This window comes from Phocoena sinus, chromosome 19, assembly GCF_008692025.1.
Source record: "Phocoena sinus isolate mPhoSin1 chromosome 19, mPhoSin1.pri, whole genome shotgun sequence".
Taxonomy (NCBI): Eukaryota; Metazoa; Chordata; class Mammalia; order Artiodactyla; family Phocoenidae; genus Phocoena; species Phocoena sinus.
In genome coordinates this window covers 19,016,962-19,041,120 of record NC_045781.1, presented here as the reverse complement: position 1 = coordinate 19,041,120, position 24,159 = coordinate 19,016,962, and the positions used below count along the sequence as shown (strand labels likewise).

General features: G+C 46.1%; 1 protein-coding gene across 2 annotated transcripts in view; it reads right to left on the bottom strand.

Annotated features, from left to right (window-relative positions):
- TSHZ3 (teashirt zinc finger homeobox 3) overlaps nucleotides 1-23,858 on the bottom strand; it is a 68,004-nt gene extending 44,146 nt beyond the window's left edge. The window contains exon 1 of one of the 2 annotated variants that reach the window (XM_032614763.1): nucleotides 23,596-23,858. In XM_032614763.1, coding sequence (XP_032470654.1) covers nucleotides 23,596-23,635 — 40 coding nt within the window. In that variant the 5' untranslated portion in view covers nucleotides 23,636-23,858. The remainder of the gene's footprint in view (nucleotides 1-23,595) is intronic. The other variant, XM_032614765.1, reaches the window with a different exon arrangement.
- Between the last annotated feature and the right edge of the window lie 301 nt (nucleotides 23,859-24,159).

Here is a 24,159-nt window from a genome sequence, read left to right as displayed (position 1 = left end):
GAAAAATGCTGATGCGTTGTCTCAATACATTTTACTACAATGCCATCAATTACAGAAAAACACAATTAAGTCACTGTTTCAAAATCCTTAAATATTATTCAGCCAAAACCCAAAAGGACATTTTCAGCGTTCTCTGGTCATTATCTAAGAAGCTGCGTGCTGGAGCCGGCCACCTCCGCCGTACTCTGCAGGAGCTGAACGTAGACAATCCACGGTCACAGCACCTCTCTGTCCTGGCCACTGTGAGCATCCTCAGGTAACAGGGATGCCCGTGGAGCAGGCCTCTGCAGTCCGAACACAGAGCCAAGTTTTAAATCATTCACCGTCTTTGTGGGATTCAGCCAGGAAATGACCATGTGAACTTGGGCTGGTCTCTTTCCAATTCTGGGCCTCGGTTTTCCCATCCGTCAAATGAGGCTGTCAGTCCAGCTGAATCTAAAGGCCTCTGATCCTAGGAACTTAACACCTATTTTCTGTCATCCAGAGATGTAAAGTAAAAAGGCAGAAAAAGGCCGAGATGACCACGGGGGTTCATACACTTTCACATCCATATCCTATTTTAGACCCACGGAGACAGGCTGGGGCCCTGCTAAGCAAGAGGCGGGGGGTTGCTGACTGTGGTTCTGTACTACCTAAGCTCCGACAGCCAGTCCACGTCAGGAGCTCACTCCCACGTTGCTGTGGGAAGGAAAATGCGTGCAATCTTTTGGAAGAACAATTTGGATATGTACCATTTTGTTAGCTGAACAAAACCCTTTCAAGCTAACATTTCTGCTGTATCCCACAAAGATGTAAGTGGAAAGATATTACTGTATGAAGATGTATAACTATGTTCACTGTGGCACTGTTTGCAGAAGACCGGACTAGTAACAGAGGGAAGTCCTTCCAGAGGGAAACGTGTTCATTGGAGTAACAGGCCCCCCGCTGAAAAGAACGGGGTAGCTCTATATAAATAACATCATACGTACGAATGTAAGGAACATAACGTGATATGAGATGTCACTGAGATATAAATTTTGCCACCGTTTTATTCTGAAAATTGTAATACATACAGGAAAATTTAAAGAATTTTACCTGTAAACCCACCTATGGCCTAGATTCTACCTTTCACATTTTACTTGACTTGCTTTATCATATATGTGTCTATCCAACCATCCATCCACATATCTTTATATCTGGGTGCGTAAGAAAGCAAATTACAGATGTCTAAGATGTATTTTTCACTGCAAATGGAAAGCTACAATAGGCAGTGTATATGTGTATTTATGATTTTAAATATCTGGAAGAACAGACCACAAACTGGTAACAGTGCTCGCCCCCAGGGAAGGGAATTCTCTTTTAATTGTGTGCCCTTTGGTTCTCTTGGATTTTGTATTATGTGCATTGTCCCTTTTTTAATTAAAAAAAAATTAAAATGCATTTAGTTTCACGAGGGGAAGCTACTGTCAAGTTTTTCGGGGCTCTACAGCTTCTTTAGGGTAGCCCTGCACACACAGAAGCCTGGTGCATGAGTGTGCATGTGTGTATGCACACGCACATGTGCGTGCATGCCGGATGCTGTGAGCCTTCAGAGGGAGGATCATGCTTGCTTCTCGTGATGTATCACTCTAGGTCACTTTCTCATGGAGCTGAAATCTCGAGGTGTGGGGCAAGGAGACTCATTATTTAACGTCCAAGTAAGCAGCTGTAAAAGGCAGCGTGTTTGTTGCTGTTAAAGAGAACGGAGCACATGGAACACATTAAGGACGGGCAGCCTCTCTGCGGAAGGTTAGCTAGCTGTGTGCTCCGATGCCCGTGTCTCAGGCTCTCTTACTGTAAACATCTGTGCAACTTCAAATAAATATCCTCCCAGCACATCACGCAGCCTTGAGTTCCGATGGAAACCCTGTGCGATAAGGACCAGTGTGCATGGGCCAGGGAAACATAAAACTCCAGAAAGAAGTGTAGCCCCGTGTTAAGAATACTGGAAAAGGTGTCTGAAGGAGAGTGACCAGTCCAGAATGGGAGTCCTTACAGCACTCAGTTAGACTGCTGAAAGCCATCAGTTTTCTGTTTCTTAAAAGAATGGCCAATGAGTAAGAAGCCAGAAGAAAAAATATGTAATTATGCTCACGGTGAATAGTGTTGTAGGTCAAACGTTCAAAGAAAAAAAAAAAATCCACAGCAACGGCTGATGGGTTCATATAATTCCCTTCTTTCCTAAGATCTGAAACTTGAGGTTCCAGACTTTCAGCCCCTGGGTTATGGATGCATGTTTGCCCAACAGCAATGGGTTTTCATATAGTATGTTTTAAACTCTCCTCATTTGAGAAATAGTAATATCAAAAATTGAGACCACTGAAAATGATGAGTTATATCAACATGTCAGGCTAAACACCTGAAATCCTTACTTTCCTACACATGAAAAGGATTTAGTAGCTAATGAGAGGGAAAGAAACATAAATTGTTAGCATTCTGCTTATTCTGTTTGAAAACATGCATGAAGCTAGTTTTTTTAAAAATCGCTTTGGAAAGAATAAGACTATGAAACACTGATTCCAACCAGCTTATACACATATGTACTAGACATATACAAACATACACACGCACCTATATACATATATAAGCACACACAATATACAGGTAATTGAGCTGCACCTTTTACTTAAAGACAGTAGTGTATCCAGGCAATCTATATCTTATCACATACCTAAAAAAACTCCTACAAGTTACCTAAACTTCAAAATTCAATACACAGAATGAAACTAATTACATTGGGGGGAAAAAAAGAAATGAGAAAATGGACTGCTATATTCTCTTATTTATTTAATGTTCTTCTTTTCCAGGGTTTATTTGGACAGTGTCTCTAGCCGCATCTGCAAACCAATACATCTGCTGTCAGATCACTAAGGCGTTTGACAACCTCATTTTAGAACCTTTAGTTACTGAGATATCAATAATTAAATGCATTCAGTTCACACTTTGTTCTTGTGGATACCAGCTATTTATCTCTGTCCTCTGAAGAAGCTAATGGTATAATGGGCAAAACATCAAGAATAATTAAGAAAAACGTTGCTACAAACTCCATCAGAAGAAACAGAACTTTTACCCAGGACCCCAGCTAGAATTCATTACTACAAGATTCACCTCGTATCAAACACACCTTGCTGAAAAGTGACGTGCTCAACTCAACAAGCAGGTAACTCACGCAGTTCACACCTCAGAGAAAGACCACCTGGCATCCTTGAGTTGTTCCTCAGAGTGTATGTGCTGTGTAAATATCGTCAACTATGAAACAGAGTCGGGGCTGCCAGCCACATCAGCGCCCCTGCCAGGGTTAGGGTTAAGGTTAGGGTTAGGGCGAAGGGCAGGTTCTCAGGGGCAGGTAGATCCCAGCCTGCAGAAACACCTCCCAGTATAGCCGACAATGCTTCAGGCTGGTTTGCATAATCGGGTGGTACTAAAACAGAAATTCTGAGAATATCTTCTTTAAGAAATGGCCAGTTAAATCATAAACAACAGGTCCATATTTCTTTAGCAGAAAATGTCTTTCATATCCCACAACAAATAAAAAGGGAGAATTTTTTTTTTTCTCTTTAAGTAAGGGCCAGGCCTACCTGGTATATAAGTCTTGAAATAGGAGATTCTATTCTAAATCAGGAACAATGAATTACAATACCAGAGCCATACTGCAGATATTGTAATTTAAAAATAAAGAATTATCTGGAACCACAGCAAGAGGAGACAGCTTTGAAGAGGTAGCCTCTCAGATAAGCAGTGTCACGTATTTGCATATCCTTTCAAAAATCTCTGTTTTAGTTGTTACCTAAATGCAAGTAGTTTCCTGTCACTGCTCACTGTGTGACCTGCTGGTCAGCTTCCCAACAACAGAGGTCACAGCAGCTCCCCTGATGTCCACCTGTAAACTTCAAAGAGCCACAATGACAGAAGTAAATGTTCCTGTTTCATCATTCAATTATACCAGACTCCCAATCTTTGTGGGAGAATTTGCTGCACTGAAAATGGATATCTTATTATTAATGACAAAGGTATGGAAAACATGGAATTGAAATAAGTGATCCAAACTTAGGGGGGAAGAAATGTTACAGGAACTGCTCTGTCAACCCTAATTGTGTAATTACTTCTTGGCTTGGTCACCTAAGCTCGGAGCAAGAAATAAGAGACAATGGTAATTTCTTACTGCTGAAATGAAGGTGTCAAGCTGTCTTGTGTGTTCTGTGTAAGCAGAGCTAAAGTTTACATTTATATCATGTGACCACAATTACAATCTTCCAGAGCACAGCAAGAAATGAGTGGTAGAAGGTCAGCCCTCACAACAGGTACACGGAAGTTTGCCTGCACAATGTTTACTTAATTTAGCCACAGTTAAGGCATATATCTGCCTTTGGTCACTGTCTCAGCCCCCATTTCGCACCAGTGAAATTGGTGAACTGCTCCCGACAACTTGTATACTAATAACAATAAAATCATCTTTAAAAGCCATGATAATAAATTGGCTACTAATAATAACTAACCACTAGATGGCTTTAGATTTTTCACCTCTGAATATCTGAAAGTGAATTATCTGTGGTCTTGGGGTTGTCTGTTTACCTCAGTTAAAGGCTGGTGTCAAGGCTGAAGTCTGGGGGAGGCCCCGGAGACAGTGCCTGGGGGGTGTGAGCATTTGGGGTGGGATGGGCTGCAGTACCACCCCACCGTATGGCCCCACAGCCCCCTGATAGGGAATTCATCACAGGGGCACACGATCCCTGCTTCAGTCCCATCACCCTCCGGTCAGCTAAGGACCGTGCCAAGGACCACATGCCAAAAATGATTTTTTTCACACCAAGTACGAACCCCTCATTCTAATGGAAAAAAAAAAAAAAAAAAAAGAGAGAGAGAGAGAGAGAGAGCAGAGACACAACTAGGAAGAGAAAAAAAAATGAAATTCCATTATAACTGGCTTCCTCAAGCCCCAGCCTAGGATGTGAGTAATCACAGAAACTGTAATATCAGCTTTTTATGTTTTCCTTACACTGGGTTCCTCCTTTATTTCCTTTCAAAGAGGGTCAAGATCTTTTTCTTTCTTTTTTTTTTTTAATTCATAAAAGCTGCTTTGTGATTACCGAAAGGTTGGTTTCTCTCTGTAACAGTTCTGCCTTTCACGACAGTCGTAAATTCGGGGGCAAAAAAGAAAACTCTCACAAAAATCTCTCAGCAGCTGCCCTGAGTAGACTTCAAACCCTCTCCTGCCTCTCCTGCAGGTCTTCAGGAAACCTCGAAGGGACACGGGTGGCTCTAGGAGAGCTGGCTGGCATTCTGAACCAGGAGCTGCAGGTGGAGGCCTAGCCTGCCCCCCATGACCGCCACGGGGGCAGCAGGGAGAGGCCCGCGTGCCTCAGCACCCTGGCCTGACCTCTGCCCTGGCACAGGACAGCCCCTTCCCCCCAGTGGCATCCAAACCTAACTTCTCCCGTTCCATTTTCTCCTCTCCACCACCTCCCACCCTAACGAGTGACAGGGGTGGGGAGAAAAAAACAAATGTAGGTTTCCGACATGCTGTGTGGTCCACATCCCTTTGGATTCAAAACATCAATGAGTTTTTTAACAAGTAGCCAAGTTCCATTTAAAATTAGAATTTAAAAAAAAGGCTTGAACTCCTATCTCCTCTTGGTCATGAAGCAGCCCAGGCAGGAGGGTGATCATGGACACAGATGGAGACGCTCAGAAATACGTCTTCCCAGTAGCTCCTGCTGGCAGGGATGCAGCTCTGTCTAGGGAAGGTGGCCAGTGCCCCAGGGCATGGGACACCCAGCATCCACATGCCCCCTCATTGCCCCCACACCAAGGGATGGGCACGTCCCCAACCACCAGCGGTTGGAGGACAGTGGGAAAGGCAGCACCTGCCCGGCTCATTGCAGGTGGATGTGGGGCCCCTGAAATCTCCCTCTACCTTGGAACTGTACTACCCAACAGCAGAGGTGAGAACCCAGCAAAAAAAAAGCCGCTCCCCCTCCCTTTGCAGGCTCCAGGGGAGAAACAGTAACACGTCCCTGCCCTAGAGAGACTCTTCAGCTAAACCAAAGCATCCGAGGAGCAGGGCTCCTGCAGGAAATTTGCAGAGAGATGCCCAGCCTTCATGAGCTCACCTGGACTGGAACTTCAGGAAACATGTCTGTTAGAACATGTCCAGAATAATTTTTTGCGCACTGACGAATTAAAAGGGTACATTAATTTTCTCTCATAGTGTGCAATAGCTTGTTTATCGCTTTCGTCTTTGTCACGGATATTTTGTGTCTGCCATGAATTGTTTTTAAAAGTTCATCTGCATTTATACAAGCACCCAAACAATCACAGCGATCCTAATTCCCAGTGGACCTGGCTACAGACGTGCCATGAAACTTCCTAACTGCCGCTCTACTCTGCTCGCCATGCTCTGCCGTAACGCAGGGGAGTGAAACCCTCTGGTAAAGATGCATTTTCTGGAAATGTCATGGATACACCGGGAGAGGAAACTGCAGACAGTTGCAGGAAACCAGGCCAGCACTGCATTGGCTGTCTCACTGTGGTCAAGCACCCTAGTACTGTGTGTCCACCAATTGCCACCTACTGGAGTGTCTGTGCTATCCGGTCAAGGCGTGACAGTCTATTGATTTTAATAGCACATTCATTTTTCTATTTCCACACCAGGGCATGCTGCACCTCCACGGGAGGGGAGGCTGTTTCTGGGCAGAGTGGCTGAGTCCCTGCCATGCCTGCTTCCCCATCTGCAAAGACGCCACCTCCCTACTGCAGTTTCTTCTGGGTCGGGGCGACCACGAGGCAGAGATGAAGCAGGGGAGCTCCATACAACCAAGGGCATCCCCTTCTCACCCTCTCACTTTTCCCACCGTAGCTGGGTCTCCAAAATGCATGTTTCCATTCACGAAAATGCACACAGTTGCTGCTTGAGGGCCCAATTATGCTTCCTGAAAGACCCTTTGTCGTGTGCTAACACCACAGTCTAACCACTGGCTCAACCCCCATTCCTTTGGTTGTCAATTGAGGTGGTGTGTTCCGTGCCTCCTGACAATATAATCATCATAAACTTTATTATTACATCTGGAATTTCATGATATGCTCGGTAATTGATGACAGAGGCACAGCCCAGAATGCTGCTCCCACAAGCTCTACCACAGTTCCAGTAACCTAACTGCTTAATACTCCTGGAATGTATAAACAATGTTAACTGCTGCATTCCCCGCACTGACATGGCAGAAGGAAGCCACCGAGCTAGTGGGATCTGAGAGCAGGAGAGGGTTTTCACTTATCGAGGAAAATGTCCTAGTGGGATGTGAACTGAGATCACGCTTTTGGGGGCTGATGAGGACAGATGACCCATAATGAGATGTGATTTGGGGCTGACACACTGAGGTTATCAGCTGGATTTGGGAACTGAGATCAATAAAGAAGTTTGCATGAAGCCATCATCCATCAATACTCATTCTCAGGTTGGTGGGGGCTCCAGTTTCGAGGGTGATGGTGACTGGGATTGTGAAAAAGCACCACAGCTCACTATTTCTAATTTCATGGACACCAAAATGCAAATGGCAGGTAAAGCAGAGAAAACGCCATCATGTGCCAGGATTGCAACTGGATTGGATAACACACTTATCTAATAGGAGAAAAGACAGGCAGGGGTGAAGGTCATGCTCAAGTGTCCCTGAGAACTGGGCTTACAGATAAGGCTTCCACTCCCACCCAGAGACAGCTAAGAGAGCTCAGCTGCCCCCAGCGCCACCTGGCATCAGGAGGATGTGACCATGGGCAGGGGCGTCCACAGCTGCTCAAGCCAGGAGAGGTGCAAGGGGTGGAGTCTCGAGGGGGAAGCAGGCCCCCGGTCCTGCACCAACACACCTCACGGCTCCCCCTCCCTCTATATCATCTTTAACCAAAATAGTCTATTTAACCAGCAAATCCTCAGCCAAACTCCCGGCATGCAGAGTGTGCCATCTCTCCAGGCCAATCCACTTGAAATCACCAAATGCATGCCATCGAACGTTCTGTTTGCAAAAAAACAAACAAACAATAAACAACTTTGCTGATTCCTCCTAACTTGAGCTCACAGGCCAAGCCAGAGAGATGGGCTCCAAGGAGCCTGGAGCAGACTGTGTGTCCCGGCATCGGGACCACCTGTGACCAGCCAGGTTCCCTTTAACCTTGGCCAGTGAGTACCCGTTAAAAATGGCCCCACCATCCACCTAAGCCAGGTTCCCGCACGAAAGCTAATAAGTACGTGTTGGTTGAACTGAAAAATCATTACCACAGAACACGTCAAGTAATGAAAGATGTTTTCCTTGGAGAAATGTTAAATACTTCACTTCTTTCACAAGGAATGAGTACATGTGTTTCCAAATAATACTCTTCTCTCTCCCCACCCACACTTAAGCAGAAAGTCTGAAGCTCCTGGACCCAATTTGAACAAGCTCATGTGGCAGGGCTCTCAGAACCAAGTGCATGCTGTTATTTTATTTATTTTCCTTTGCCCAGCTAACTATGTGTTTGCTCTATCACTTATTCACCTAACCATCTCGGTAGGAACCTCAGGCACATAGCCGAGTGTCCCTGCTGCCTTACTATTTTATACAGAAAAGCAAGAGAAAATACCACCACCACTGCCTCACAGATTACCCCGCCGTGGTCTTCGCTAACTAGTATACATGAAAGAGCCATTTCACTCCAGGCCCAGAGCAAAAACAAAGGCAGGAAATGGAATGCCAAGAAAGGGGAACATTTCATCACAGGAAAACCCCTGGGAACCCCATCTTCTCTCCCAAATAGGAATCCTCGCCTCCTTTTAAAAGCCCTTCCTTGAGCAGATGAGTAGTAACTAGTGCAACTTACTTAGGCTGTTCCGAGGTCTTTTAAGTGTTTCAAAATGTCTTTACCTACAGGGAGTCCCACTGGGTAAGTTGTGCTTTCTTTCTGTGGGTGGCTTCCTAAGGCTTCAGTGGGGTGGGGACCAAGCCTGCTTTGGGTCTAAGGCAGCTGAGCTGGGAAAACCCAAAATGACTTCCAGGTAACCTTGTCTCGTGGAACTGAGAGGAAAATGCCTATCGCTTAGAAGAACACTCAAATATCAAGTTGGCGTGGGGGTTAGTGCAGTCCTGGGTTTTCTCACTGTCACAATGACTTTGAACAGGGTACCCTATCCTGGCACACCCTTGCGACACAAGAGACCCGTGTCTGTTCCCCCTCCCTTGTCAAGGGGAGACGCTGAAATTCTGGTCAAAATGGACACTCATAAAACCAAAACCTCTAAAGAGTAAGCAACCCACCCTTCCCTTGGGGCCCCTCTCTCTGTCTCTCATTTATTTTGTGCATCATTTAAACAGATGCCAGGGGTTACTGGAGAGGACATTAGATCCCAGCCACAGCTCCAGAAAAAACGACCTGCACCAACTTCTCCACACTTGAAGACTTTCCCTTTTTCCCCTGGGTTTTGTTTCCCTTTTTTAAGGGGAAGCAAATTTCAATCTGATTTCACCAGCACTAAAGGTTGATACTTTTTATCTGTGAATTCACAAAGCTACCATAAGTGACTCGCACAGAACTCTCTTCCTTTGCCCTTCCCTGATGAGCCACCACATTTTGGAACTGCTCTGGTTGACATTAGTCAATGTGTTTTCTCAGCAGTTATTTGGAATGGGGAGATGGCAACTACAAGAATTTCTCTTCAAGCGCCAAAAGGAACTACCCCCACTGCCCATCTCCAAACAGCCAGAGCTCATGGGTGACAGGAGGGCCTCTTGACTCCCTGAACTCCATAAGCTACCTAACTGAAGCTCTCCAGCCCCAGCCAGGCATCTTCTGGCATCGCTGGCTCTCCAACGGCACGGCCCTTGTAGGTCAAGGGCAGGCATTACCCAAGAAAATGTTGAACTTCAAGGGACAACCGCTATGTGGTCAGGAAACTCCCAGCTTTACTCAAAGGCTCAGAAGGCCACCAGGGGATAGCAGCTCAAGGACTCAAGCAGAAACTTGAAGTCACAGTCATCCATCTCCTGGAGGTCAAGTTCTGAACAAGAACGCTCCTCCAGCCACCTGAACAGGTGACATGTCTCTGAGGGGCTCCAGCAAGCCAGGCGGGTGCTTTTTTCTAATCTGAATATTTCTTTCTTTCTTTCTCTCTCTCTCACCAAAAGGCCAGAGTGGTGGTTTTGTCACCCCTAGCGGGCTCCCAGTGTACCAAGGGAGAAGGTGGACATCACACCATGAGGGATAGCCCCTGGGGACTCCCATGTGATGCTTGGCAACCCATCCCCAGGGCTGCTGTGCATGGTGAGCTGAGGGATGGGGTTCTTGATCTGCTACACCCTGAAAACGGTGTCCAACTAAAAAAAAAGTGTGACTTTCTTCCTTCTCAGGAATTCTAATATTCAAAGCCTTTTTTCCTCCTGCTAATTTTAGAAGTCCTGCTATTCTTTGGGAGGAGAATGGTGTGAAAATCAAGCATAGTATCCAAAAATAAAAGAGTAGATCTGTTTCAGGGCGTGCAGCATATTTAACTGAAAAGCAACTCCAGATATGCCACTTTCTATTGAGTCTTTAATACATTTTCCAATTTCTCCAGAATATTTTAGCTTCAGAAAAGGCAAGGATGAACTTCCTAATCTATGAATATTTTTGTGACTGAAATGGGCACCCAAAATTATTTCTGGATTGTAAGTGGGGATCTTTTCAGAATGTGATGCCAGGTGATCACTCAGGATGTGAGTCACTGGTGCGCTTCCTGGGGCCACACCAAGATGGATTACAAGTTTCCGTTCGGGACCTAGAGCATGTTCCATTTAGAACATGTTCCCAGGCAGGTGAAATGATACGGTGCTCTCTCCATGGACCCTGAAGGTGGACTTCATGGCATGCTTTGCAAGTCTCCCATCTTCACTAAAAAAAAAAAAAAAAAAAAAAAAAATTCTTGTGATCTAAGGAATTCACTTGTCTAGACTCCCTGGGACTGTGGAGTGGCGTGTGGTCCAGGTTTGCAGGCTCCACTCCTGTTCCTCGGGTCTGAAGCTCTCCTGAATGGCCCAGCGTGACGGCTAGGGGAGCTTAGAGGAAGGATGCTGGGAGGCTACCTGAAGACCCCAGCCATGCCTCCTCCAGCCAGGGAAGCCAGAGATTTGTGACAGAAAGTTAGAACTCTGTGTCAAGCCCTTCATGCAAACAATAAATATTACTTCTGCCCATAATCGGACTTTTCTCCAGCATCGTCTTTGAATGTTGAACCTTTTTCAATTAATTAAAAACTATGCACTGTAGAGTGCATATTTTATCAGCCCTCAGCTGCTTAAGTGTCTAGAAAAGACCAGGCAGTTTTTCTTTTTCTTTCTTTCTTTCCTTTTTTTTTTTTTCCAGGCAACCCAGAGCAAGTACTTGCAAGGGTCATATCTTTTTAATTATCTTTTCTCTCTTTGATTAATTATTCCGTCTGACAATAGCGTGTTTCTAATGCTATTCACCTGCCTTTGATGATTGACAACTTTTCTGTCTGATTCAGAGCAAACAGCTGCTGCCACAATCTCCTAGCAACCCGGGTGTGATGGATGAGCCCCCAAGATGGATGGCTGCAATAAATCATGTCTCCAGCCATAAAACTGAGAAAAGGGGATAAGAAGAGAAGCGAACAAAAAACAAAACAAGGTTTCTTCCCATGAGTGCACTCAGTTCCTTACCAATTACACCTGAAATGGACTTTGCACCTATTAATAGCAAAGTTTTCCTAATCAGTAAAAATGGGATGATGCATTTGTATCCAAGGTGTTTACAACTGTTCCTGCAAATTGGCACTTGTACTCCAATTACCTCCAACACTGCCCAAGTGCAAGGGCAGAGGATCAAAGTTTTGCTTTCTTCCTTGAAGTCTCGGCAAGAAACAATATCATCTTTCTGTTGTCAGATGTGATTCCAGGCACCAACAAAGGATATAAATCTGATTCTACCCGATTTTTGGCAGCAGCTGGACAACACCAAAAGTGAATCCTAAGTCAGCCTGTGCACAGTGTCAGGCTGCTAATAAAGTTATTTCAAAATAAACAGACACACACACACACACACACACACACACACACACACAAAGTTGCATGGAGTTGATGAGTGAATACGCCACGTTCCCATTTGTTTCCCGTTCACGGGAGATACAGGCTTTTTACACGTCAGGGAAAAGTTTGTCCAGGAAAGCAGCAAGATACGAACGTTCAGCCCTTCCACAAATTCTCGATTCTCATTTCTTTAGATAAAAAACGACCCCGGTCTAACTTTCTGTCCCATCATTTTTTTAAATTAATGTCCACACGAAAAGTCATACAAGAAGCCCTAAATTTAATTAGTGGACCCAAATAAAGTCACGTATTTAACAGAATGCCTGACAATTAAATTTGCACTATCGGGGCTCTCCTAGCGGAGGAGACGGAGCAGGGAGGCCAGCAGTTTCTGTTTCCCTTTTTCCACCGGGGAAACCAGCGGCAGGCCTCTAAAGCAGGAGGGGAAAGGCCGCTTTACTGATGCTTCCCAGCAGCTGGGGGCCCGGTCAGTGAGCCAGCCTGCGTCCCTACGTCCTTCCAGTAGGTGGGGGTGTCCCAGAGCAGAGCTCAGGGTGCAAAAGAACCAGAAGTGATCAGCCGGTGGGGCCCGGAAACAGCTGTCCACATCAGTCCTGGCAGGGGTCTGCGGGGGCCTGCGGAGGGGGACCGAGTGCAGACACAAAATGGGGGGAGGCTGCTGGGAGCAGGGACAGGGTTAGATCATTTTTTAACTGAAATATTCCTGGGACGTGGAAGTCTATGTTTCTTCATTCTCGCACTGCTAACCAAGCCAACCGATATTATTATTATTTTTTGAATAGTTATATTGTGCTAAGCTTTGCAGATACAGATTTTTTTTTTTTTAACCATGTCACAGAGTTTAAAAAATCAGGCAAGGGTCCTGGCTTCGGCAAGTACAGCTCTGTTTATATTTTAATGTTTCGTACGTGACTGCCTCTGTTGGGGAAGAGAGAGGGAGAGAGAGAGAAGTTGCCTGTTAGCTTTAGTGTAAATCACAGATACTTCATTTTTCCTTGTGTCCTTGGAAATTATTCAAAATTAAACCGTCCCTCCTTTATGGGAGGTGGTGTCTTCTGTATTGTAAATGGGAGGGCCTGTGTCTGGTCAGCAGCAATGATAATTCAAGGCCAATCGATGGAAACACACACGCGCGCACACACACACACACACACACACACGCACACACACACAGGCCCCTACCCTGCCCCGGCTCTTCCAACTCTCAAGTTACAGGTTTACACGGCAAGTCTAAATAATATTCAAAATGATAAATGGCACCCTAAGCCCAGGATTCACCATCAATCTTCTTTTAAGGAACATCCATCTTCAATAACGCATGTCTGAATCATGTGAAGCCAGGAGCCCTGAGCTTCATTTATACCACCCCTCACTAGCCAGGGAGGCTGAATGATACCTGTCAGCCCTGCTTCTTCTTCTTCTTCTTTTTTTTTTTTTTTTTCCCTTGACTACTAAAGGGGGAGAAATAAAAGAAGGAAAAACAGAGAAAAGGAATGTGGGGGGGGTGGGGGAAGTGAGAAGAGCGTCAGAGGCTGAGCTGCGTGGCTCAGCAGACAATGTGAAAGAACATAACCTCGTCCATGCCTCTGCCAATCTCGTGCCCGCCCCGCCACACGCCCAGCCATCCATACGAAGCAGGCTCTCCTCCCTGCGCCCCTGAGTCTCCTCTCTCCTCTCTCCTCTCTCCTCCCGCTCGCCAAATCAGCAGTGCTCTCTCTGCAAGCCAGCCGTACTGTGTACAGTGGGAGGAGGACGACGACGAGGCAGCATCACATGGACCGGGCTTCCCCTCCCCTCCCCGTGTCTGGCTGGGGCCCATATGATAAATGACATATGTCATTCTGTCAGGAGAGAAGGGTGGGTCAGTGATGTATGACTCCGCTGAAAAGGAAATCGACTCTTTGGCATGGCGCAGCTCTTCACCGGGATCTAGTTTCAGAACTCTGAAATGAATTCTCCGACGTTTCAAGTGCATACTTAGGGCAGGCTGATGGGAGGCCTGGGGAAATCACACTTTTATCCTCCCCCTGCCCTTCTGATGGCAAGGGAGGGGGAAAAAAAAAAAAAAAAACACGGCTCTGCCACTGGATACCTGCAAAAGGCCACACGCGTGTCAAAGTCCCCAGCAGTCACACACCACGGGTTATTAAAAAATGTGACTTTGGGGGCAAAAAAAAGGAAAAGAAATGAAGTGGAGTAAGGTTGGTCCTTTTATTTATTTATTTTTTCATGGCAAAGGGCTGACACAAAAGCAAGATAAAAATTAGCATGTTTGAAGTAATCGTCCGCAGCTTGACATCTGCATAGTAAATTTTAAAGGAAAAAAATGTGTCAGACAGCCCTGAGCCGCTTCGCCCTCCCCCCTTTCATTAGCTCACTGCCAGGGTGGCACTGCTGAACCTCATTACGGCAAGAGGATTTATGAAGCTGAACCCAATGGCAAAGAAAAGGCATCTGTCAATAATTGTAGGGAGCTGCACTCACAGCTTTGAAATCTCATTAAGTATGCAGTTATCAGGCATAAAGATCAAAAACATTACTCAACTCCGACAGAATCTTATGGAGGAACATTAATTAGCAACAGGCCTACAGTACAAAAAAAAAAAAACACACAGACTTCCTCTCACACCTGCCCAACCCACAAACCTAAAGCAACACTCCCCCTCCCGCCCGAAAAAAAATAATTCCCAGCATCTGAGACTGATCAAGAACATGAAACAAGAGAGACACATACAGAAAGGGGGAGAGGGAGGGAAGGGGTGGGCGGCGGGGAGGGAGGGAGGAGAGAGGAGGGCGGGGAAGTTCAATTGAGAAAGGCTTGGCGGTGAGGAGAGAAAAGGAAGAAGCTGTCAAACTTGAGAAGGATGTCAGCACTGGCCCTGATTACAGGGGCCTATGGAGTTCTCAGACCTTTTATCATCCTCACCATCAAAACCAGCTGAAAGTCACCGCAGGAGGGCTGGTGGCTAGCCCGATGCAGCCCAGGCACAGGCTGGGACCCCCAGACCCTGTCCTCGGCCCCTGTTCACCTGGCAGGCTGGGATGCTAGGCCTGGTGCCCAGGAGACAGGCCCTGCCCAGCCTTCCGCAGCACCCTGATTTCCCAGCCTGTTCTGCAGCCAGCCCGTGAAAGCAACAGCCAGACCCAGCTCCCTGGGCCTCAGGCACAGTCGAGGGAACCACTTGCTGTCACTGCATCTCAGCACCATCCGCAAACACCTTTTTCTTCCTCCAAAGAAGAGGCATCCCCTTCTCACACATCCACTTACCCTTATTTTCTTTCTGTGTATGCCTGATTCACAGACTCCATGCCTTACAACACACCGAAAAACAAAATATAAATGCAGAGAATTCACACCCAAGCCTTCAGGCCAACACCAGGTCATGAGACCTCTTGGCCTTTGTAGTACAAGAGACAGGGCCCGGCTGATGACGGGGGTCAAACCTCCCTGCTAGGTTGATTCCTGGTTATCCACAGGGAGAAAATTAAACGACAAGGTTCCTCTCCCACCACATCCTCCACCTCCTGCAAGCTATGATGGCAAAGAAGAATTTGAACGTGTTTGGAAACATCCTGCAAGAACTGTGTGCTTGGGGTCTCTGGCAAACTTATGTCCTACAGTGGCCTGGATCCAGGGTAGGTGCATGGAGATGTGGCAGGGGGAGTCTCAAAGATCACTCAGGTTTCCGTCAAACAGGCAACGTTGGCCAACTCCGTGGCGGGATGTGCAACAGTCAGGCACGGTCCTCAGATGCCCCCATGAAAGGTGTGTAACAATAGTAATAAATAATAATAATAAAGCATATGTTCTGTGCTAATTTCCCTTATTGCACTGTTACAGAAAGGTGGCTTTCTCTTGTTACCGATAAGCACATGCTCCTATGTTCTCTGTCTCTCTCTCTCTCTCACACACATACACACACACACACACACATACACACGTGCACACATGGCACTTCCCATAATCCCACACCATGAGGATGAGAAAACCTACAGAAAAGCCTCTCCCCTGATCTGAAAACTCCACTCTCATTCTTCTCTGAGCTCCTCTTCCATTCCTATACCTCTTACTTCATTCCATAGGCCCTTCTGAAGTGTTTACCTGTCTCCTCTCCAGAAAAAATGGTCACCTTTTCTTAATTAGCCACATCTTTAAGGAAAGGGGAACTAAGATTCCTAGGCAACCAACCTGAAGACCCTTTCAAGCCAAGGCCCATCCTTTCCAATCACTGACTCTCCTTTAGAATATCAATGAATACAGCTCGGATAAATTGTCACCTATGACCGAAAAGAGTTGAGAACACTTGTCTACAAACCAGACTTGACGAGATGGAATTTTAGCAGGAGTGTTACAATAAGGTGTTTATATTTTTTATGCGCTTACCATATTACCTTTATTATGTGTAACATCAAAGTGATTATAGCAATTACATTTAACAGAATTAATTACAGAACTTCCCATCATCCCGGGATACATAATGCATTAGAGGTAAGGCAAAGAAAGAAAACATCTTGATTGTAGTAACTATTGTTGGTGTGTATTTTCGCTGGCAGCAGTGCCAAACCAACTGCAGCTTTCAGGAAGGGCAGGGCAATGGAGACGAGAGCTTTAATCAAAAATGAGGTATATTCCCCTTAACTTAAGTAACACTTTTGCCTAATAATATGTTGGCGCTATTGGACATATAAAATCAATTTAATTTTTTAAGCATGAATCTTTAAAAGGCACTGGTTAATCCACCCAACCAATGTTACTACATAAAGGAGAAAGCACATGGGTGAAAGACTTACAAGCCTTTACGTATGCAAAATAAATTCACTCAAGGCTTCATTAATATTAATTTAAATTCAAAACCCATTTACATTAAATTGTTCATTAAAAATTGCCTATTTTATGCAACATGCATTCCTCAAAGAACTCAGAGGAAACTGAACACATAGGACTAGATTTAATGACGGGGATGGAAAATCAAAAGTAAATGAATTGGAGTCATTTCATGTATATTACCAAACAGCCCTTTGCTCTCCAAGGGATGGGATCCAGTTTGGGGAAAAAACAGGCATTCAAAGTAGTTTGCTTTCTGCTACTATAAACTTGTGAACGTGACCTTCCGGTCTACCCAAGAGGAAGAAGAAAACAAGAGAAATTGGTGGAATGGAAACCAGTCCAAGACCAGACTGGGGAAGGAAGCAGGTACCACCTCAGAATCTCACCTGGACTTAGAGCATGGAGAGTTAGGCTTGTTTTTTAAAAAGTTACATTAGGGAACATTTGCCAGTACCCATCTTGGTCTAGAATTAATAGTTTCTCTCTCCCTATTCACTCCGCCCCCTGCAATCCTTTATTCCCAAGCAAGGGAATCAGGAAGATGATGACAAGAAGTTGGTGAATTCCTTGCTTTGGCGCCCTCCCCCTTGAAGACAATCTGAACTTACACTGTTTCCCCAACAGCTGTTCTGGATGAAGAAAACACAGTCATAATTAATAACATGTGTCCTGACAGTATGAATTAATAATTTATCATTAAGCCCAAACAAATTTAAATTATTCTTCAAGAGCCACACCTTAGCACATTTGAGAAAAATAAGGTAAGGAGATGGTCAAAAAGTCCGGGCAATGTGACCTTCAGAAACATGCTTTCCCGACCCCCAATACGTCTCTTAGGCCACTCTTGTTGAAATACTAAAATAATTTACAGAATTGAAAGTAATTAAACCCGAGAATCTAAGTGCTGATCAAATCAAGTGTATGTGCTCAAAATGTCTTTTTTTAAATGGGGCTTATAAAATATTCACTATTTGGTCAAGGACACTGTGTAATCTTTCTAATAAAGATTCCTAAAAGTGGAGTATGACAGTCGTTCAGGCAAGTGGTCATAAGCAGATTATGTTCTATTACTGCTTTTTTTTTACTTCCAAAAATGCATAGCGTCTTTCTAATCACAAACAGTAACCTGAATTTTTACACCCATGTCTAACGTAAATATTTACAAAGGTTGAAAAATTTGAGAAAGCTACCAAATCTATGTATCCATTCCTTAAAATTCAGGTAGAAGACTCCAGAAAGAAAAAGAAATATTCATAGCCATTGTTTAGTAGAATTTGAAAATTAATTTAATGACTAACTGCAAATACTGGAAACTAGAATTAATCTGTCTAGATTTTTTTTAAAGGCTTACAGACGTTTAAATGCAAGTATCGGGACACTTTATCAACCTAACATAAAATTGTCATCTTATCTTATTATATGACTATTTTATGCATGTGTCAAAAGAATTTAAAAATGACTGCCTGTCTATTGAGTCTAATTACAACTGCACATTATCTGTCTCGATGTACCAGTCCATACCATTGTTACCAAATACAATATATTGTATTCACCTTTCATTTTTAACTTCAGACAGAGAAACCACAATTTGGAGCATAACTAGAACACACACATACACACACACACACGCACACACACACACACTGAACACCTGAGAGGGTCCGGGGTGAGTGATACCACTGTGTTGTTCTGTCCTATTTCCTTGCACGGGCTGCAGGATGATGGTACAGGGGTGTTACAAAAGAGCTTCTCTGAAAGGCCTACATACCTGGGCTGCACAAAAACACAGAAAGTAGACACACACACTATTTTTTTTTTTTTACTACAAGACTAAAGCTATTTTTATAGTTTGTCCAGTGACAGGCAGGAATAAAAATGGGCCAGCAGGAAAGCCTCACAAACTACACTCGGCATAACTGGCCTGCTCCTGTTACTGGATTAAACATGGCTGTGGGGCACCAGGACCAGGGCTCCCTATCCTCTCCCTGCTCCTTCCCCGCCTGCATCCACAGCCCTCGCCCCGGCCTGGCTCTGCCAGACACCAGGGAAAGACAAAGGCCCCCCAAAAGGGCCAGGTGCTTCGCCCTCAAGAAGGTGACCCTTCTCTCTCCAGAAACCCAGAAAGGGAGGGCAGGGAAACGAAGGGTTTTCATTCTGGGAACTCACCTGGGTTTCACGGCATTTCCCCCGGCCCTGAGCAGTCACCTTTCATTCTAATCAGTTTACAAAACAATCTTTAGTTAAAAAAAAAAAAAAAAAAAAAAAGAGGAAAAATGCAGACTTGTGAGGCAATTTGGGGAATAACTGCTGATACGTCAGTTATTGACTACCTGGCTCCTGTTTACGAGCACGCTCAAGGCAAAACTGAGAACCAAATGACAACATCAACTGCTCACAATCAAGGGTGGCCCTGGAGAGCACTGAAGCCCTAACTGACAGTTGTCAAGATAATGGGGGCACAGCAGCTGATTCGGGAAGCTTCTCTCCCCTGTGTGGATGTCCAGGGGAATAGCCTTGCCTCCTGCCCTCTTTGTTTTTCCCCTTCAGCTTCTTGATTTCTCTTTTTTTAGAATTTACATTGCTCCTTTCATTTTGTAGGAAAAGGGGTGCAGGGAATCACAGAGCGACCAAAACCAGTCATTTTGTCACCTTGCTACAGGGTAGAACGTCTGTCCAAAGGAGAGACGTGTGGCAGGTTTGAGAGCAAATAAATTCCCAAGGCTGATGCCTAAATGCCTTCCTGAATGCTCCATGTACTTCCAAGAGAGAAAAGCTCCTCTCTGGAGCTGCCTGGTATGTGGACGAGACTTAGGAAGGTTGGGATGGTGTTACTTGGACACCGCCAGGTGTGCCATCTTTTAGTTTGCCCGTGTCTACCGGCAAAGTAAAAACCCCCAGGCTGTGCCACCATGAGCTTATCCTATTCCTTGGGGACCCACAGTGATCTGTTACCCCAGCAGGTCCTCAGGGCTCCAAACCACTTTGACAGAAGTCAAGATGCTTGAAGGTTTACCTTTGCAGTGGGACCACCTAAGAACTCCATGGAAGGTTATTCTCTTTCACCAAATAAGACTCAAAAGGTCAGTGGCAAGTTGTCGTTTGTTGGATTGTTTTTTTTTTTTTTTTGAGGGGAGGGTGGAGTTTAGGCAATGGCTTTTAATGATTTTACACTTCCTTCCAGAAAATGAACAGGAAAGAATAAAACGTGATCTGCTATTAAGTACTGCTTGACTTTCTTTTCCGGTATTATCAAAAAATACTTGTTGAAAAACAAATGCTACACATAGGAGAGTGGGAAAATGGTCGTTTTGCCCAAAGGACAGGGGCCTCTGTAACCCCGCTCCTCTGAACTTCTACAGGCAATAGCTTTTGTCCAGCACAAATGTACAGCCCTTTAAAATTACATGCCTGGAGAAAGAGGAAACTCCTGCCCAGGTTTCTCTTCAGCAGGTGAAGAAATTTCTCTCTCCCCTTTAAGAAAAGACACTAAGCCGTGCATAATTTCTATCAAAAACAGAGAAATCCTAAAGGGCAGAAATACATCTTTTCAGGGATTCTTGGAGCCTGCTCTGGCCTTCTGGAGAACAGTGTTACATTTGGCCTAGATGTAAAAACCGTGTGCACCTGTGTGCTATGTCTGCACGCTCTCCCCAGCTCTCAGCCCTTTGTGGTTGTTATTCTACCCCCAGACCATTAAAAGGGCCCTAATTCCTATGACATGATTATCCAGGTACCAAAGCCCATTTGTCACCTGCAGCAGAAAATTGAGTTAATGCACAACTAAAGGCAGCCAGGACTGTGTAATATCAACTTGATTACATCAAACTAGCTGCAAACCTAATTCTGCTGGATGACACTGCGTCGAGCTTGTCATCTCCAATCATTAAAGCTGTCAGGAATCCATCAGGTTTACAGCTAATTAGGTGAACACTAATGAAGCTGGCAAAACAACTTTTCTTTTTTTATGGCTGAGCGGACCTTTCAGTTTGGAGGGGGGAAAAAATTCTCCAGTCTCCTCAAGGTTGCTGGGGAATGGATTTCCAGTTACCAATCAGCAGACATCTTTCTTTTTCCCCACTCTCTATCGGTACAAAGCAATCAATTTGTCATCACTCCCAGTATGCCACAAACGCAGGCATGAACCTTATAACTTGCAGCTAGGAGAACTGAAAAAAGGAGAAAAAAAATGGGAAGTTTCTTGTCCATCCAAATAAGCAAACAAACTCACACAGCGCACTTATGGGCCTGTGCATACGTATCACCAGCCTGGATGTGGAAGGTTTTTTTTATTCCTCCACTCTCCTAAATAAGTGGCCCTTCAGACATTCCCCCCCTCCTCCACACGTCCATTAGGCAGAGGCATTCTGATAAAGTAAATCCAAAACCCGGGTATGAGAAAGAAAAAAAGCACTCATGCTGCCAACTTCTGATTGACCATTAAGCTATTGATGAATGTGCCTGTCAGGAGAGAGACAATTAAATCAAATATGAAACAAAGTCGTTTTGACGGGTCATTTTGATAGAGCAAAACCATTCTTCCAGCTCCTATTAGTAGTGCAGTCAAGTTTTTATATAATGAATATTTCTTAACTGACCTGAGATTTCCTGGCTGGCTTTTTAGAAGGTGCAAAAAGGTCAGTGAACAGGTTGCTTTAAAAAAAATAGATAAATAAAACCAACAGCACATTTCCTCCTCCTCTACTATTTTTAGCAGAAATTTATCAAATAAGAGTCTCAGATTGGCAAGGTGGAAGAGAAAAGATGAAGCAAAGGCGGAGAGGATTCTAAACCAAATGTAAAGATGCAGTCACATATGGTTCATTTGATTGAGACACACAGATACCTTCAAATGTGCATCCAAAAAGGAAAGAAAAAAATCCCAAAGACTGGAAGCAGTCCAAGACACTCCTACTGCCCAACTTTGTGAAGGAGTCCTCCAAACTTTGAGAGTTTATTTTGGGTAGATAAGCTCATTGCTTGAGCTTGGAATTTAAAGTAGAAGATGGGATAGGCAAAAAGCACCAGCCAGGAGGTGACTTGAGAGGCAGCACCCTCCCTACAACCACTACTGGGATTTTCAAACTTTCTAAATTTGGGTAACCCTGAGGACAGAAAGCAAAATTTGTAATATATGCCCCAAACCAAGTCTGTTTTCTTCTACGATTTTCTTAGGACACTAACAGGACAGTACATTTTTGGGAGAAGAAAGAACAGCATTTCCTCCCTGTGATCCTGTGTGAGAAGACTCAAGTTCAGATGCAGCCGGTGTGTGAGCTTTACCGGCAGTGCCAGCTGAAGTGACAGAAATGACCATCACCATCACCCCCACTGCTACTACAGGCACTCCGGGGCAACATGGGTACCATACTTTCATCCAAAAAGGGCACCAGGCAATGCCCTGACCCTTCTCCCTCCCCTCCCTTCTTCCACAAAAGCAAAGAACAGAAAAGAAAGGAAGAGAAGGAAAAAAAAAAAAAAGGAAAGAAAAGAAACGAACCTCCACTTAACCCTCCCCTTCAGGCAGCATCTGAACCTCTGCACATCTGAATGTTACTCATATCAAAATACATCCTGTCCATATGTGGTCCTCTCAGCAATCCGCCCCAAATCCCAGAAGTTGCACTGACAGGGCCCTAGTGACGTCACAGAGCTTGGCCTCACCATTTCAAGTGATTTATTGATGTTTATTGGGAATGAATAGATCAAAGGCAGCAGCATGATGGGCAATCAATCAGTCATCAAATCAAGGGTGGCAAAGGGCCAGAAACCCTTCTTCCAAGCAACATGCCCCCAACTGACATTATTGCAAAATAATGTTATGTGTGTGGGTTTTGTTTTGCTTTCAGTGCTTTTTCCAGAAAAGAAAAAAAAAAAAAACCCGGCTCAGTCTTAAAAGGAGTTGACACTCCTGGAAAAAAAAAAAAAAAAAAAGGCGGGGGGTGATGGGGAGAAAGTACTCTGACACGTCCCAGAACTAAGTGCTATGAGGAGATGAGGATGGGAGAAGCAGTGGAAGGAGGGTGGGGGGTAAGCGAAAACAAACAGGGGAAAAGGGAACGCCAGCATCTAACATCGACTTGACAGTCATCTGACAATACCCAGACCCTGTGCGCTCTGCTTTCCACCGTCTGTGCCCGGTTTGGGCCCAATAAATGAAGAATCAATCGGATTAGCAGTAAGGTGGCCGAAGAGACCCGCTCACTCACTCGCTCGCTCTCTTTCGCTCGGCAGAGACACCAGGCAGTCCCCCGCCGGCCGGCCGCGGGAGGACACGGAAGGTGTCCCGGAGAACTCAGGTGACCCCGCCCGCCCCCACAGAAAGAGACAGAAGAGGGCTCCTTCCTATTCTCTCCGCGGCCAGGCAGAGAGCTGAGGAGGCAGGGACCCAGCCCGGCTCAGTTCGCCGCGAGCGAGCACGGTTCCCGAAGTGGGTGCGAGCGGGAAGGGGCGGGGGGGGGGGGGGGTTGCAGAGCGCAGCGGGGCGTCCGGGGGGCGCCGGTCCGTGAGGCGGGCGCACGCACCAGACAGGAGAGCGGCGAGCGAGCCCGGCGCCCCGGAGTTACTCTGCGCGGCCAGAGCGAGAGGGACGAGGAGCGGGGCAAGAAGCGGGGTCGCCGCCGGCTGGAGACGCGGGGCGAGGAGAGGAAGAGGAGGCGGAGGAGAGGAGGAAGGGGAAGCGGCTCGTACCTGCTGCGCGCCGGGGCGCCTGCTGCTTCCTCCTCGGCATGATGCTCCTCCGGCGACTGCCGCTGCCGCCGCCGCCGCTGCCGGGCTGAGGAGAGGGAGGGAGGGGCGGCGGGCCCGCGGGGGGGCGAGGCGGGCCGGCTCTCAGCCTCCCCCCCGGAGAGCGGCCGCCCGCAGGATGCTGCTGAGCCCCGGCTCTCCGCGTCCCCCCCGCTCCGCGCTCCGCCGCGATCCCCGAACGTGCGGAGGGAAGAAGGAGGGCGGGAGAGGGAGGCGCGGGGAGGGAGGAGCGCGGGGGGAGGAGGAGGCAGAGGAGGAGGAGGTGGTGAAGGAGGAGGAGGAGGAGGAGGAGGACCGCGCTGCCGGCGGATTGGGAAGTTTGACAAATCGCTCCAGAGGCCGGAGGAGGAGGGGGCGGGGAGGAGCGGCGGCCCTGCCCCACCCCCGCCCCGTCCCCAGACGAGGTGCGCGGGGTTCAGGGCCGGGGGGCGGGGAGAGGGGGAGAAGGCGGGCAGAGGGGTGGGAGGAGGAGCGCGGGAGCGGCCTGGGCCGGTGAAGCCCTGGCCC